Source organism: Triticum dicoccoides, chromosome 6A, assembly GCF_002162155.2.
Source record: "Triticum dicoccoides isolate Atlit2015 ecotype Zavitan chromosome 6A, WEW_v2.0, whole genome shotgun sequence".
Lineage (NCBI taxonomy): Eukaryota > Viridiplantae > Streptophyta > Magnoliopsida > Poales > Poaceae > Triticum > Triticum dicoccoides.
In genome coordinates this window covers 537789075-537804252 of record NC_041390.1, presented here as the reverse complement: position 1 = coordinate 537804252, position 15178 = coordinate 537789075, and the positions used below count along the sequence as shown (strand labels likewise).

Below are 15178 nucleotides of genomic sequence, written 5' to 3'. Positions count from 1 at the left end.
GACGTATGATCATTACCCTTCAACCGGGTTATTCTATTCCACTTCTTGATAGAGAAAAAAACTAAAGAAGAATACTTAATAATACGGTGAAACATTTATACAAAACACCTATCCCGAGCACATGCAAGGGAACCGTAGACAGGCAAGTGAAATCCAATCCACGAAATAATTTGATCAATGGACGGCACCGTTGTGGGAAAGGTCGTAATTCCAGAGGAATCATTACCGCAAGGCGTAGAGGGGGAAGTCGAAGTCTCAGTCGACGCTATATCTGAGAGATCTTACATTGAGATCCGTGCAAAAAAATCAGAGATTTCTCTCTTATATATTATGTCACTTAACTATGACTTGATTAAATCTCAGTCGACTGAAACCTAGCCACACCCTAAAATTTTGGGCAGTTAAAATAGAGATTTTTTATGTACAATATGCCATGTCCAAAAGGTCGTATATATAGTTATATGCAAGAAAGTATATATATATTACATATGGTAGGAGCATGCATTCCGAAAAATAAACATATAGTAATATACAAGCAAGTCAATTACATGCCAACACCAATCGGTGTGACAAGTAGAATGATCAAGCGTTTGCTTCTTCCGTTGATAACTTGGTGTATGCAGTATCCCCCAGCTGGCTGTCGATGTTCTCCCTGCGCTCGTAGTAGAACGCGGTCATGGCGCAGACGGCGAACAACTGCACGAGTGCCATCAGAACGGCGTACACAAAACCTAAGAGCAACCCAACAGCCACGCTATTACCCGCGCAAGTCCTCGCGAGCGTGTGCACCGGCGAAAGGACGCTGGCCAGGGCACAGGTAACGGCGACGTACAGCACGACCTGCCACTTCTTCCCCTTCGCCAGCCTACACGCCCTGCCTAAGGCGGCTGCGCCGTGGCAGCCGGGCTCGGCCACCGCCACGACGACGCTGAAAGAGCAGACGAAGGAGAAGTACACGAAGGAGATGGCCGCGGAGAGGACTAGCAGCGACGCCAGGATGAGCAACACGAAGTACTGCTTCGCCATGAGAACAACGAGAAGCGCCCCCATCAACGCCAGAAACACGACGTAGACGATCTCCAGGACGTAGACGAAGGCGAGCGTGAGCAGGGGGGCCTTCAGCTGCGCCTTAGCTTTCCCGAGGAGCTCGCTGAAGGTAGCACGCTGCTCGCCGGAGTACGTCAAGACGGTGGCGAAGAGGAGGAGGATCCGGACGGCGGAGCTGACGACGACCGCGAACAGCAGGTACCCCGCGCTTACGAGCAGGAGCTCCTTGGTGTCATCCTGGATCTCCTGTACGAGCTTGGCGTACTCCAGGCTGCCGGGGTCGGTGCCGTTTAGCGCCTTGACGTCGAGCTGGATCTCGTCGGCGAGGGGCTGGACGGCCAGGTCGCTGCCGAGGAGGAGCAGCGTGGTGGAGGCGACGATGATGGCGCCGACCGCTATGAAGAGCTTCCGGTTGCGGGTCGGGAGGAGGAGGCCTTCCTTTAGGAAGTTGAAGAACGAAGGTGCCGTGCTTTGACTGGTCGCCATGGCTATGGGTTGTGTAAGCTAGCTTCAAATGACCTCGATGATGCTGAGAGAAGAGAGACGCGCAGATATATAGTACGCATAGCAATGATCGAGGGCCAGCAACTGGGTATGGGTAAGGCAGGATATTGGATAACGCGTGGCGACTAGCGACTAATGAGTAATGAATGAACATAGTTTATGGGGAGACTTCGATAATTTGGTGCTGTGACAGAGTCAAAATAGCCACGAAGGTGGGTATTCTGACCGTTTAACGCGGTGTGACTACTTTAAAAAACGGTGTATAAGAGCATTGTGATGAATAATGTTCTGCCGAATTTACGGTATAAGGTCTTACAAAAGGGATTGTTTAGGACATATCTAAATGTGATATAATTATGTCACATCTAACTTAATGTCCACTATGTTTGGTCTGTTTTTTTGTCCCAGCTTTTCTTTTTTGTTCCTTGTTGCTACGTTACTTGTGGGAGATTAGATGCATGTGATATTCTTAGAAAGAGAGAAGTGCATATTTCAACCCCAAACTCTTGCCCTGGTCTAGTTTACAACCCCAAACTCCAATGCCGTCTAAATTACAACCCCCAACTCTCAAAATCGGCTAGGATTCAACCCTCTCCTCTCTGTTGACCGGTTTTGACCAGTCAACAGGTCCAGTCAGCATGCCACGTCAGCAAAAAAAAATTAAATCTGTAAAATCGAAAAAAAATCCAGGAAAAGAAATAAAAAAATCAAATTTGCAGGAAAAAATCAGGGAAAAATAAAAAACGAATTTCCGAAAACAAAATTATCAATATTTCCATGAAAAACCAAAAAATACTTAAAATAAAAAAACTCCAGGGAAAAATTTCAAATTCCCAAGAAAAATATTTAAAAATGTAAAATAAAAAAGTTCAAATTTCTAGAAAAAGTAATTTCAAAAAAAAGTTATTATTTTTATTTTTTCCCGAAAATTACAGGAAAAGATCTCGAATTTTTTTCGCAAACTTTTTCCCCAGGAAATTTTATTTCGGATTTTTTTTCTCGATCTTACAGATTTTTAATTATATTTTCTTGAAATTTTGAATTTTTTTCTGAGGTGGCATGCTGATTGGACCCGATGACTGGTCAAAACTGGTCGCCCTGGTCAAAACCAGTCAACAAGGAGGGGAGGGTTGAATCCTGACCGGTTTTGAGAGTTGAGGGTTGTAATTTAGATGGTATTGAAGTTCGGGGTTGTAAATTAGACTAGGGCAAAAGTTCGGGGTTGAAAATGCACTTCTCTCCCTTAGAAAACATCTAGACGCATATTAGACAAACTGTTTACAAAAATGCTAGACACACATACTAAATCGGCGGAACTTTACGGATTAGCTTGTCGAGTTTTCATTGGGCTAAAAAGAACCTACTCCTAATTAACCGGACCCGCTAGTGATATAGCAGAGTATATGAGGGCAAAACGTGTCATGGCCCGCCCTACCCGAGATAAAATAAATTTACTTATCCTCAGTCCACTCCCAGAGAAGTATGCATCTGATATTTTTATATATGAGGGCAAAACGTGTCATGGCCCGCCCTACCCGAGATAAAATAAATTTACTTATCCTCAGTCCACTCCCAGAGAAGTATGCATCTGATATTTTTATTCTTGTTATTAGCCGGCCTGAATGTACAAGTCTTTATTGTTGTTCGCAGCCTGAATGTGCAGCCTAGTCTACGAGCAGACCAAACCAGCATGCCTCACATCTAGTAGTAGCAATGCATCATCTCAAATTGACAATAGCAGAAATTTTAAACGTACGAACCAATTTCCTACGGGCTAATCCCCACTAAACTCAAAGTAAACCACCCGGTTCTAAGTAACACCCCCCACCCCTCCGCCCAAGACTTAGCTTGGTCTTGGCTCGCCATGTAATGACAATGACCGTGACATATTTGCGGAGGCCACCCAAGTTACCCTGGGAGATGAAAACAAGGCTAGATTTTGGGATTATCCTTGGCTACAGGGCGTTAGAGCATCTCTAGCCGTTTGCCCTTCAGGGCGTTAAAAAAGAGCGGTCTGGAGGCGAACCGGCGTTAGTTCGGCCTCTGGGGGCGACCTAGCTCGCAGTCACGCCCCCAGGCGCCGCCCCCAGGACGCGAAAAATTCGAACTTGGTTGTTCCCGCTCACAAAAGGCACCACAAGTCGGGCGATCGCAAGCCATAGTTCGGCGTACAAAAAAATAGAGCGGCAGAAGTTCGCGTGCGCATCACTCGGCGGGTTCTACCCCAGGCGTTGGCGGAGTTGGCGTGCGCGGGCTTGGCGGTGTCGAAGCAGCCTCTGCGCTGGGCGGCGTCGGCGCGGCTTCGGTGGTGCTGGGCGTCGTGGAGGCGTCGTCACGCGGGCTTGGCGGCGGCGGCGGCGGCGGCGTGTGCGTCGGCGTCGGCGGCCTTGTCGAGGGAAGCTGGTTCAGGATGAGGCCCCGCTCCGCCAAGTACCACGCCTTGACCGCCTCGTCGGTGCTCTGGAGTATGTCCGCCCCGCCCAGCAGGAAAGCCAGGTCGGTGTTTCTCTTCTTCGCGGCGACGTTCGTCCGGAGCAGGTCGATCTTGACGACGCTGCTCGACATCAACGCCGACCACCGCGCCTTGGTCTTCTCTTCACGAAGGACGGCCCGAGCCTGCGCGTCGGCGAGGCAGTGCTCGATGGACTCCTGCACTCGAGCGGTGGCCGCGTCGGCGTATTTTCCCTTCTTGGCAACTTTGTTGTCGTCCGGCCGCCCTTCCGATGCGCCAGGAGTCGGGCGTCCGGCTTGTAGGTCTCCTTGGCCTTGTCGAGGGTGCGCCGGACTTCCGCCCACTTCTCGCATTTGTCAACGCGCTTATAGACGTGGAGGTACTTGAATTCGGCGTCGATGTTGCTCTGCCGGTACAGGGTGAACATGCGCAGCAACTGCGCGGAGGGACAAACAGTTGGCGCGCATACACGGCGAAGAGAGGCGGGAGGCCGGCGTGGCATACCTGATCCTCGACGCTGGCGTCGCTCTCCGGGCGAGCCGCGACCTCCTCGACGACCCCATGCCATTTTGTTGCACGTCCCCTGGATACGCCCCCAATGGTTCGCCATCGCCTTGGAGCCGCGCTGCATGTAGACGCCTTTGAAGTAGGGGTCGACAAGCTTGCGCTCGTCGAACTCGGCCTTGATGTGGTCCCAGTACGTGTCGATGCTCTGGTTCGTGCCGGTCGTCGGGTCGAGGCAGACGACTTTCCATACTTCGGCGAGGAATTCCTCCTCCTTGGACGCCCACTTGATGCGCGGCTCGCCTGTCCTGGCCGCCCGCCCGCTTCTTCTTAGGCCCCTTCGCCGTCGCAGGCGTCAGCTCCTCCTCCTCCTCCTCGTCCTCCTCCTCCTGCTCCTCCTGCTCGTCCTCGCCGTAGACGTAGCCGAGCTCGCCGTCCATGCCGCCGCTGAGATCCACCACCTCGTCCTGGGTGGCGAACCCGGGAGATGCGGCGGCCCCGGCCGAACCAGTCGCGATGATGTCGTCCATGTCGGACTCGGTCTCGTCGGTGTCGCCCAGGTGCGAGAAGGGCAGCGGGCCACGGCGTAGCGGGGGCGTCGGGGAGGAAGCGTAGGCGGGCGACGAGTAGTTGTATGGAGGGTACTGTACGCCGGCGAAGGCGGGTGAGGGCGTGCGCTGGACCGGGTATCCATGGGGAAGGTGACGTTTGGGTTGAACCCACCGTGCGCGTCACCGTCGGCGTAGCCCGGCGAGGGCAATGCCCATGGTTGCGGAGAGCCGATGCCTTGCTGACCCCAGGGCGCGTACTGGGCATGGCTTCCGGATGGATTCATCATCCCCACACAAGCCGCCTCGGCCTCGATTTGGTATGCCGAGGCAGCCGCAGCCACGCGCGCCGCGTTGTCGCGGGCCTTCTTGGCGATGGCCCTGTTCCGCCGGTCGGCGGTGACAGCCTCCCGCCGCTGAATTTCCGCCCTTCACTCGGCGTTTGACATGCCCGGTGGCTTGGTCGGCGGCGCCCTCGGCTTCCTCTGCTTCGGCTGGGCGACGGAGGCGGTCGCGGTTGCCGCCGCACGGGGGGTGGGGGGCGACGTACTTCTTCGGTGGCATGGCGTCCGGCTGGGAGGGAGGTGAGCGGGAGGGAGTTTGGCGGGAGGAAGGAAGAGTACGGGAGGGAAGTGGGGAAAACGCGGGAAGAAATGGCAGGAAGAGGCGCTCGCCTCGCTGACAGGGCGGACCCACGCGCCCTTTTCGCTTGTGCCGGCGCCCCAGGGGCCCCCAGAAAGCCGGGTTCGGCCTGGGTCCGCCGGCACCAGTTTCGCCCCGAGCCGGCGAAAAACGGGCTTCTGGGGGCGCGACTGGGCCGTTTTTTCGACGCCGGCGCGGCAAAATCGTCTCGGGAGGGCCTGTTGAGGGCGCGGTTGGAGATGCTCTTAGGCCGAGAGGCGTCTCCCTCAATCTCTTGGAGCTCTTCCGCAAGACTGGGCTATTTAGTTCCCAGCTACATCTTACCACACTTTGCCACACCTAACTTTAGGCAAATTTGATCAAATTAGTTAGGTGTTTGGTTCTAGCCACACCTAAGGCAAGATTTTTTTTATGAGCAGTGAACCCCACGCGTCATAGACATAAAAAGTGTGGTAAGTTTCCCTTTGACAAGCCAAAGTATGGCTAACAATTTAAGCAATTCAACTAAGACAAGTATGGCAAAAATCATGTGACAATACATGGCAAATATAATCACAATCCAAACAGCCCCTTCGAACTGCACGGCTAGCATGCCTACGTTGGATAACTCATGGGTCCACCAGATTGACACTCACCGTGGTTTGTCAATAGAGCACATCCACGGGTTTGTTGCCCTTAGGGAAAATCTTACTCATATTGATCACCTCACCTAAGGAGTCCTGAACACCATTATCTGGAAATTCATTGTCAATGGGGAGTACTCGACGACCTCGGCATACAAGGTGCAATTTGTTGGGCTGACCTCCATGGCCATGGTTTTCACAGTGTGGAGTGCCTAGGCTCCCCCACCCCCAGGTGCAATTTCTTTGCCTGGCTTATCATCCAGGATAGAGTATGGGCGCGCGGTCGATAGGTTGCTTCGTCACGAATTGCCAAACCATCGGTTGTGCCCATTATGTAAGCAATTCCAGGAGTCTGTGGTGCACCTCATTTGTCACTACAGATAAACGTGACATATTTGGTCGGATGTCACTATCTGGTTTGGGCTCTATCAGATCATGACTTTAAATTGGCTCCTAGTGACCTCGGTGAAGGACTAGCCGGTCGACATTCTCCTCCTCGACAATGCTTGTTAGGTGAGAAGTTTGAAAAGAACGGAATGTTAGTCTTACGCAACCTCAGTGCCCCGGCGATGGTGATTATCTCGAAGATCATAGAGGAGGATAGGCTATGTGCCTGGCTGGGCCTGCACACTTGAGTACTGTAATGCCACAAGCGTAATTGCTCTGTTTTCCTACTTGACGGATTTTGTCTAAATGTTCTTTCTTAATCAATGAAAATGACAAGTCTCTTGCCTTGTTAAAAAAACAAGCAAACCCTCTGATAAGGGTTCTCTGAATAATCGTCAAACAAAATAATAACCCATACTACAACATTATATTCTTTTACTCTGCCTCTGTACCAGCAATGCTCTTCTTCAAGGACTCCACGTCGTCGGACAGCTCTTTCCTGCGTTCCTGCAATAGTATTTTGTCCAAGATCATGTTAGGGCCTCTTTGATTCATAGGATTGCAAAAATACAAGAATAGTAAAAACGTAGGATTGGAATGGCATGACCATTGGATCCCTATAGGATTTGAGTTTGTTTGATTGTGTCATGGGAAAAACAAAGGATTTCTTTCAAGAGGTTGTAGTGGATGTTAGAATTCCTGTGAAATGTAGTACAAATGAATCCTTAGGAAAAATTTCTATAGGATTCAATCCTACGAATCAAACGACCAACGTAGGAAAAATTTCTAAGGATTCTAATCCTTCAAAGATCCTATGAAAATCCTTTGAATCAAAGAGACCCTTAACGAATTACAAGTTTCTTGCAATCGAATTAGCTCTACCACCAGATACTACCAACTAGGCGAGCCCGTAACTGATCGCGCACCTTGAAGAGGAGGTAGCGGTACACGAACCATCCGCTGTAGCCGAGCCCAACAAGCTCCATGATCTTGGGAAGCTGCACGCAGAAATTGTTCAACGTGTCATCGGTGCTCAAGTCTGATGAGTGGACACACGACATGATCGGTCGATCCAAGACGGTGGTCATGGTCATGTACTCATGTATGAGCGTACGCACCAGAGGCAGAGAGTTGATGGCGCCGACGATGACCGAGGAGAACCATACGGCGACGATGGCGCCGCCGGCGTACGTCAGCACGGTGGACTTGTTCTCGACCGCGTCCCACTGCGACAAAGCAAACAACACGTACGCACCGTTGCTCAAGCCGATCAGCTCGCCGTTCTACGTACTCCCCAAATACGTATTAGCGCCTCCTGTTCTGAGAGTACCTTGGCTTTCAGGTCGTCGACGAGCTCGTCGCCGCTCGCGGCAGAGGTGTCATCGGAGGAGGCCTTCGCCCGGAGCAGAGAGAGCCGCGGCGCATCTGGTTAACACATCGTACTAATTGTTAAGGCGTCTACGTATCTGAGGTGACAAGATGAACGCAGTATAGGTACCGTCCGCACCTTGGAGGCGACGAGGGGAGAAGTGACGCCGTGGGAGAAGAAAGGTTGGCGGCGCGCCGGCGGGGAGGCGTGCTCCTGCTACACCCAGAAGCGCCGTAGAGCACGCCGTTGCGGCCATGTTCTCACCTGCAAGCTCTTCTCTGGCTCTGGCCTACGCTGACACCCTCCTAGTCCTGCGCGTCCCTGGGCCTCTCTTTCTCCTTGTGTCCCGGGCGGAATTTGATTTGATGCTTTTGCGCGGTGAACGGCCACATGGCAGGATGGTGGGCTCTGATTGGCCGGCTGCCTATCTTAGAAATCTGTGGCTGGCCCCCAGCGTTTGGTTGGCTGTCCTAGGTACAGAGGTCTCAGCTCACAGCTCCGTACTCCATACCAGACCAAATTGTCCCGTAGGAGTACATCGGTGGGCTTACCTCGTCCATGCAAGCTGCAACGGCGGCCGGCAGTCGCCGTCCGAAGCTGGCCCATGTTACTATGTACGCGTGCCTTTGCGTGGCACACGGTTCTAGCGCGGGGCCCGTCCTCCATGCTAGCTTCGCGTGCACAACAGCATTGCCGTTGCACGAAGCTTTAAGTTCGCGTCATCACAAACACACCCCGCAATAAAAGATTCATTTCATGCTTGCAGCTCCACTGACACTAGTAACATAGCGACCAGAGTCACCGGATCAATTTGCAGTTGCAGACACTCGAGACCTGCGGCCTAGGCTAGGTACTAGCATTCGTGGCCGGGGAGGTAGCAGTGGTGGATCCATGGCCGTGGGCGCGGCGAGCAGGCGGTACATCGGGCCCCTGCTGTGCATCAACCTCGTCATGCACGCGGCCGTCCTCGGCATCGCCGGCTGGTCGCTCAACAAGTTCATCGACCGCGAGACGCACCGCCGTACGTAGTACGTCCTTGCGTGCGACATGATCGATCTGGTCTGGTTAACGACGTGACGCGGTGTGCAGATCTAGGAGGCAACACGGCGACAGGGTACCTGCTCGTCTTCTCGCTCATGGCCGGGGTGGTCGGCGCCTGCTCGGTGCTCCCCGCCCTGCTCCACGTCAGGGCGCCCTGGCGCAGCGAGAGCCTCGCCGCCGCCGCCTCCACCGTGCTCGTCTCCTGGGCGCTCACCGCCCTCGCCTTCGGGTTCTCTTCTACACTCTCACCGCCAGTTTCACTCGCCATCTGCTAGTGATAGTACGTAACTCACACTGCCGTGCCATCTTTTCTTGAACATCTGCAGCCTCGCGTGCAAGCACATCACTCTAGGGAACCGAGGAAGGCGCCTGGTACGTCGTCGTCAGTCAATGCTAGTTCTACACGCACCGGTGCATCTATCCTTGTAAATTTTCTGCGTTTCCTCTCGGTGATTCTACTTCTGAACTCTGTGTTGGTCTTGCTAGCAGAGGACGTTGGAGGCGTTCATCACGATCTCGACGCTGACGCAGCTCTTCTACCTGCTTCTGCTCCACGCCGGCGCCTTGAGCGGGGTGCATGGAGTTGGACAGGCCTGCGGGAGCCACGGCAAAGCCTGCTGCCGCGAGATCCCTCGGGGAGAGCTCGCCGCGGACCATAAGACGGCGGGAGGGGTTCCGTCCCCGGATGCATGACCAAGCGTACTACCAGAAACTTGAATTGTACTGAGTGTCAACAACTGTATCGAGTGCAGTTCATCGGCCACTCGTATGGTAAGCAATTTGCCAGGCGCAGGATGACGTACTCGGATTTCTGATTATTTCCGTAGGCCCTTGGTAGAGAAATAACACTCAGGACAATAGGGATACATGTCATCTGAGACGCAGATGATGGAAATACAGACGGACTTTATCTACCACAAAGTGGTTTGATCTTATGTGTTCGAAAAATAAACACTCGATCCTCGATATAGTTTTTAGAGCGTGACGTTGGCAAATCCGGCGCCGAATGATCCATCAAACATCATGTCGGACAATCACGCTTCTCGCATCAAAACCCTTGCAAATCCATGCACGTCGGTCGATCGCACCGTTGTAATTTATCACCAATACAATGCAACAAAGCAAAATGAACCATAATTCAAGATTAAAACATGACAAACGAAATTCAACATCCGGGCCGCGTCCATTGTGGCAGCGGACGCTCTTTCCCCCTTGTACTCCCTGCGCAGATTGATCTCCCTCTTCCTCTTCTCAACCCAATTATTACCTTCCGTGTCCAAGAGATTTGCATCGGTAAATATTATCCTCGGGTCCTTCGTGTCTCAAGAAAGTTGTAATATCTTCTGCTTGAGCTATATTGCTTCAAAAGTCCGGGACTTCTCGAGCTCTCATTTGGCACACGCATCTTGCTTCTTAAAGTCTATATTCTTCCTCCCAATTTGTCGGAGTAATGGGCCACGGGTAGGCCAACCTGAGCCCATAACCTTTCAAGACATTGGGGCAGGCTGCGCCCCTCAAGACCACAGGGCGAAGAGCCGCCTCCTGGGGAGTCTACGGCAAGGCGGACGACTGCCCGCTCACGGCCAAGTCCCAGGGGCGACTTCCAGAGAAGCCGGTTTTGGGGAGTCGGCCGGTGACTCCAACAACCCGTGACCTCATCGAAGGGGACGGGGCAGGGGCGTGGCTACAATGAAGCCCACTCCTCGCCCCTTACCAAGGGCAGGCATGGCTACAGCACGCCGTACTTGGGAAGATCTCCCCGCGGCGTGGCATTGTTGCCCGGCCGGCCCTGACATCAGCACCACTGTACCAGGTCCTGCGCCCACGACGGCTTGTCTGTACGGCCTGGAGGCAGCGGGGCCCACCAGTCAGCGAGACCTCGGGAGACGGCGGGAGAACCGCCAGTCGGACCCGTCGGGAGTCGGCCCGGGGGAGTCGGCCGAGCCCTCCCCCGGGGCCCACGCACCATTAATCAAGAAGAGATGGGGAGTGGCCACAGTGATCGCCCGCCAGGCGGCGGGGCTGTTGCCACGACCCCATGGCCAAGCTTGCGTCATCAAGAGCACGGCTACAGTAATCAGTAGCCGGCAAGACCCGCCCGCGGCGGACGCGGCCTATCGGCTCCGTACCAGACCAGTCGGCGGGGCCCACCAGTCGGCGGGCCCCAGCAGTCGGCGGAGAAGTCAAAGGTCGGAGGCACTGACGGCTGGGCCCGCGCCCAGTCGGATTACCATTGTACCCCTGGGAGATAGGCCTATATAAACCCTCCAGGACATCCACGCAAAGGGTTGGAGGCTAGTAGTTCGATACCATACTAGATAGAAGGAGAGAGCTAGCCTTACCCTCTCCTGCCACCAGACACCGCTCAAGGAGCAACCGTGTAAACACTTGACCATAGTGATCATGCGGAGACCCCGCAGAGCAGCAGTAGGGGTATTATCTCCCCGGAGAGCCCCAAAGCTGGGTAAAATTCGCTGGCGTGCATGTCTTCGCCTCATCCCGTTTCCAGGCACCGGCGACGTTCTACTCGCCCCCACCATGATAAGCCATCCATTGGCATATGTCGCACCAAACCCCCGACATTTGGCTCCCATCGTGGGGCCTGGTGCACCGCCATCTGGAGATCTGTTCTGGACGGGAACCCTTTTCCTTCCTGGCGAGCGCAGCCAGCCAGGCACGCCAGACGAAGTTTGCGTCGACGCGCTGCGCGGCGTAGAGATCGCCTGCGCCGCCAGCTCCTTGGCCGAACTTGTCGGCGAGGTCCGCCTCTCCGATGAACCTGCGTCCGACGCAGGCGCAGGCGGCCCTGAAAACCTCCTCGCGGGCCTCCTCGATCAACTCCACGTTTCCGGCGAGCCTGCCGTAGACTTGGAGTCCGTAGGCTCCACCGAATCGATGCTCCTCTCCCCCACGCGGAGAGCGACGGAAGCACCGTCACTGAGGTGCTGGTCACCAGTCATGACGAGTCCCCTGGCGGAGGGGCGCCCAACTCACTCGGCACGGCGTTGCAAGACCTAGCTGCGCCCATTCCGGAAGATGCTGACGCAGAGATGTTAGAAGCGCGCCGCCTTCAGCTTGTTGAAGGCGCGAAGAAGCTGGCCAGCATGAGATGCTTGTCAGAAACTCACCAGCGGGAGATGGATCGCGCTGTTGGCGGCTCGCCGGCCCCGGCAGGGCCTAGCCGCCTTGGCGCGGTTCAGCAGCGCGGCATAGCCATCGCCAGCCTGTTTGGGGCTAGCCGCCCCGTGTATGCCACGCCAGCGGAGAACATCCGAGCCGCCCAGGCAGCGGCCGATGATCTGGACAATTTCGAGGGCGAAGAGCGCCGCCTCATGATGGAGCGAGTCCAGCGGCTCCTCGACGCGGCCGCCGCGCAGAACGAGGCCGGCTGTCGCACGAAGGCGCCGCAGCGGCCAAACAACGACCCGCGCCGAGATCAAGGCGCGACGTATCGGACACCGACTGGCAGTGCCCGAGGAAGAAAGGACAAGGAGCCAGCGGTCAGCCACAGTCGGACTCGGATTACCATAGAGCGCGACCGAGACGGCCGCCCGAGAGCAGTGGAACGACGGGATGACTGTCCGCCTCCCCCTCCCCGCAAGGAGAGGCGAGTCTCCCCGCCGCCTGTTGATCATCCGACTCTCGGTGACCGCCTTGGCCGCCGAGAGGGAGTTGGAGAGAATGACGCCCGCCACCGGATCGACCGACTTCACCGGTCCCTGGCGCTAGAAGAAGAAGATGAGCTGGGTCCGCCTTGTTTCGGGCCCCGCATTCGGGACGAGCCCTTTCCCAGAGGGTTCACGCTCCCAAGAGACACGCCCAAGTATACCGGCTCCGTGAAGCCGGAAGACTGGCTAGTCGACTACTCCACGGCTGTCAGCATAGCAAACGGCAACAAGCGTGTCGCCGTAAAGTACGTTTCGCTCATGCTCCAGGCACAGCCCGGACATGGCTGAACAACCTAAAGCCCCGCAACATCAATAGCCGGGTCGACTTCACTGAAGCATTCGTCCGCAATTTCACCAGCACGTACAAGCGTCCTCCCAAGCCTCGTCAGCTCTCCTTGTGCGTGCAAGGTCCTGACGAGTCGACTCGCGACTACCTCACGCGTTGGGCTGAGCTCCGGAACTCCTGCGAGGGCGTGCACGAGGTGCAGGCCATCGAGTACTTCACAGCCGGGTGCCGAGAAGGCACCCTCCTCAAGCACAAGCTCCTCTACGACGAGACAGAAACCCTCGACGAGCTGCTGATCATAGCGGACAAGTACGCTACGGCCGACTCCTCCATGAAGACGGAAATTCAAATCAGCACGACTGGCAAAGTAGCTCCTCCGGCTCCAAGAACTCCGGCGGCAGACGCCGGCCGGCGACAACAGCAGGGCGACAACAAGCGCAAGGCCCCACATCCGGCTTCCAGCAGTCGGCAGGTCACGACCGTTGAAGCCCAGCAGCCAGAAGAGCAGCCTCCGCCCAAGCGACAGAAAGGCGGCAAGCCGAACTGGTTGCCGGTCTTCTCCTACGAGCAGACCTTGGATGGACCTTGTAAGTTCCACAGCGGCGCGAAGCCGTCGAATCACACCACCCGGAAATGCCACTGGCTCACCAGGATCGCCAAGGGAGACGGCCTTCTGCCACCCCCGCCTGCTGGGCAGCCGCCTCCGCCTCCGCCCCAGCAGCTGGCAGTCAGGCCAGTCGGCGCAGAACAAGACGAATACCCTGAAGAGCACGGAGCCTACGTAGTGTTCACCAGTATGGCTGACGATCAACGCAGCAGGTGGCTGCAGCGACAAGAGGTGAACGCAGTAGCCTCAGAGACGCCAGAGTTCATGCACGGGTCCAAGAGGCCGATCAGCTGGAGCAGGGCTGACCACCCAGAAGTGATGCCGAGTCCGGGCTCCTACGCCTTGGTCCTGGACGCCACCTTTGCCACGGACAAACGGGCCGCGCGTTTCTCGTGAGTTCTGATAGATGGGGGCAGCAGCATCAATATCCTGTACAAGGACACCATGGAGAAGTTAGGAATCAAGCAGAGACAGCTTCAGAACAGCCGGACTGTGTTCCACGGCATTGTTCCTGGGCTCTCCTGCTCACCAATCGGCAAGATCCTGATTGACGTCCTCTTTGGGGATAAAGATCACTTCCGAAGAGAGTCTGTTTGGTTTGAGGTAGTGGACATTGAGAGCCCATACCATGCGCTACTTGGCCGGCCCGCCTTGGCCAAGTTCATGGCGGTCCCCCATTACGCCTACCTCGAGATGAAGATGCCCAGTTCCAGAGGAATTCTGACTGTGGCCGGCGACTACCGGAAGTCGTCCGCTTGCGCGGCCGAGAGCAGTCGGCTGGCCGAGTCCCTGGTGATTGCAGCCGAGAAGCGACTCCTTGAGCGAGTTGTGGCGATGGCCGGCAAGCAGCCGGAGATATCGCTCGACCCGAAGGAGTCGGAAGCCGAAGGTTCGTTCAAGCCAGCCAAAAGAGACAAAGAAGATACCCTTAGATCCAGAGCGCCCAGAGAGGTACGCCGTCGTAGGTGCAAACCTCGATAGTAAATAGGAAGGCGAGCTCGTTGATTTCCTCCGTGAGAATCGGGACATCTTCGCATGGTCTCCCAAGGACATGCTAGGTGTACCGACGGATTTCGCCGAGCACAAGTTACACGTCCGATCTGATGCAAAGCCGGTCAGGCAGCCCCTGCGCCGCTTATCAGAAGAGAAGAGAAGAGTTGTCGGAGAAGAGATAGCCCGACTCCTAGCAGCCGACTTCATTATGGAAGTTTTCTTCCTGGAGTGGCTGGCAAATCCGGTCCTGGTGCTAAAGAAGAACAAGCAATGGCGAATGTGTATTGACTACACGAGCCTCAACAAGGCCTGCCCCAAGGACCCATTTGCTCTACCAAGAATTGACCAGGTGATAGACTCCACAGGCGGATGCGAGTTGTTGAGCTTCTTGGATGCATACTCAGGATATCACCAGATCAAGCTGAATCCGGCTGATAGATTGAAGACCGCCTTCATCACGCCGTTTGGAGCATTCTGCTACCTCACCATGACGTTCGGCTTAAGGAA

At 55.2% G+C, this 15178-nt stretch overlaps 3 protein-coding genes across 3 annotated transcripts; 1 reads left to right on the top strand and 2 right to left on the bottom strand.

Moving 5' to 3' along the window:
- Nucleotides 1-434: 434 nt before the first annotated feature.
- LOC119317762 lies at nucleotides 435-1577 on the bottom strand. The gene has a single exon (XM_037592262.1). It carries the CDS (start codon nucleotides 1531-1533, stop codon nucleotides 583-585), a length of 951 nt encoding a protein of 316 aa, XP_037448159.1. The 5' UTR covers nucleotides 1534-1577; the 3' UTR covers nucleotides 435-582.
- A 5426-nt stretch (nucleotides 1578-7003) lies between these two features.
- Nucleotides 7004-8422, bottom strand: LOC119317761 (protein CURVATURE THYLAKOID 1A, chloroplastic-like). The gene is made up of 5 exons (XM_037592261.1): nucleotides 8215-8422; nucleotides 8038-8132; nucleotides 7826-7933; nucleotides 7634-7705; nucleotides 7004-7214 (listed from the first exon to the last, which is right to left on the bottom strand). Exons 1-5 carry the CDS (start codon nucleotides 8330-8332, stop codon nucleotides 7143-7145), a joined length of 465 nt encoding a protein of 154 aa, XP_037448158.1. The 5' UTR covers nucleotides 8333-8422; the 3' UTR covers nucleotides 7004-7142.
- Nucleotides 8423-8804: 382 nt separating this feature from the next.
- On the top strand, nucleotides 8805-10063 carry LOC119319590 (membrane protein PM19L-like). The gene is made up of 4 exons (XM_037594043.1): nucleotides 8805-9097; nucleotides 9166-9346; nucleotides 9444-9489; nucleotides 9607-10063. The coding sequence occupies exons 1-4, from the start codon at nucleotides 8968-8970 to the stop codon at nucleotides 9808-9810; spliced, it is 561 nt and encodes a 186-aa protein (XP_037449940.1). The 5' UTR covers nucleotides 8805-8967; the 3' UTR covers nucleotides 9811-10063.
- Nucleotides 10064-15178: the final 5115 nt, after the last annotated feature.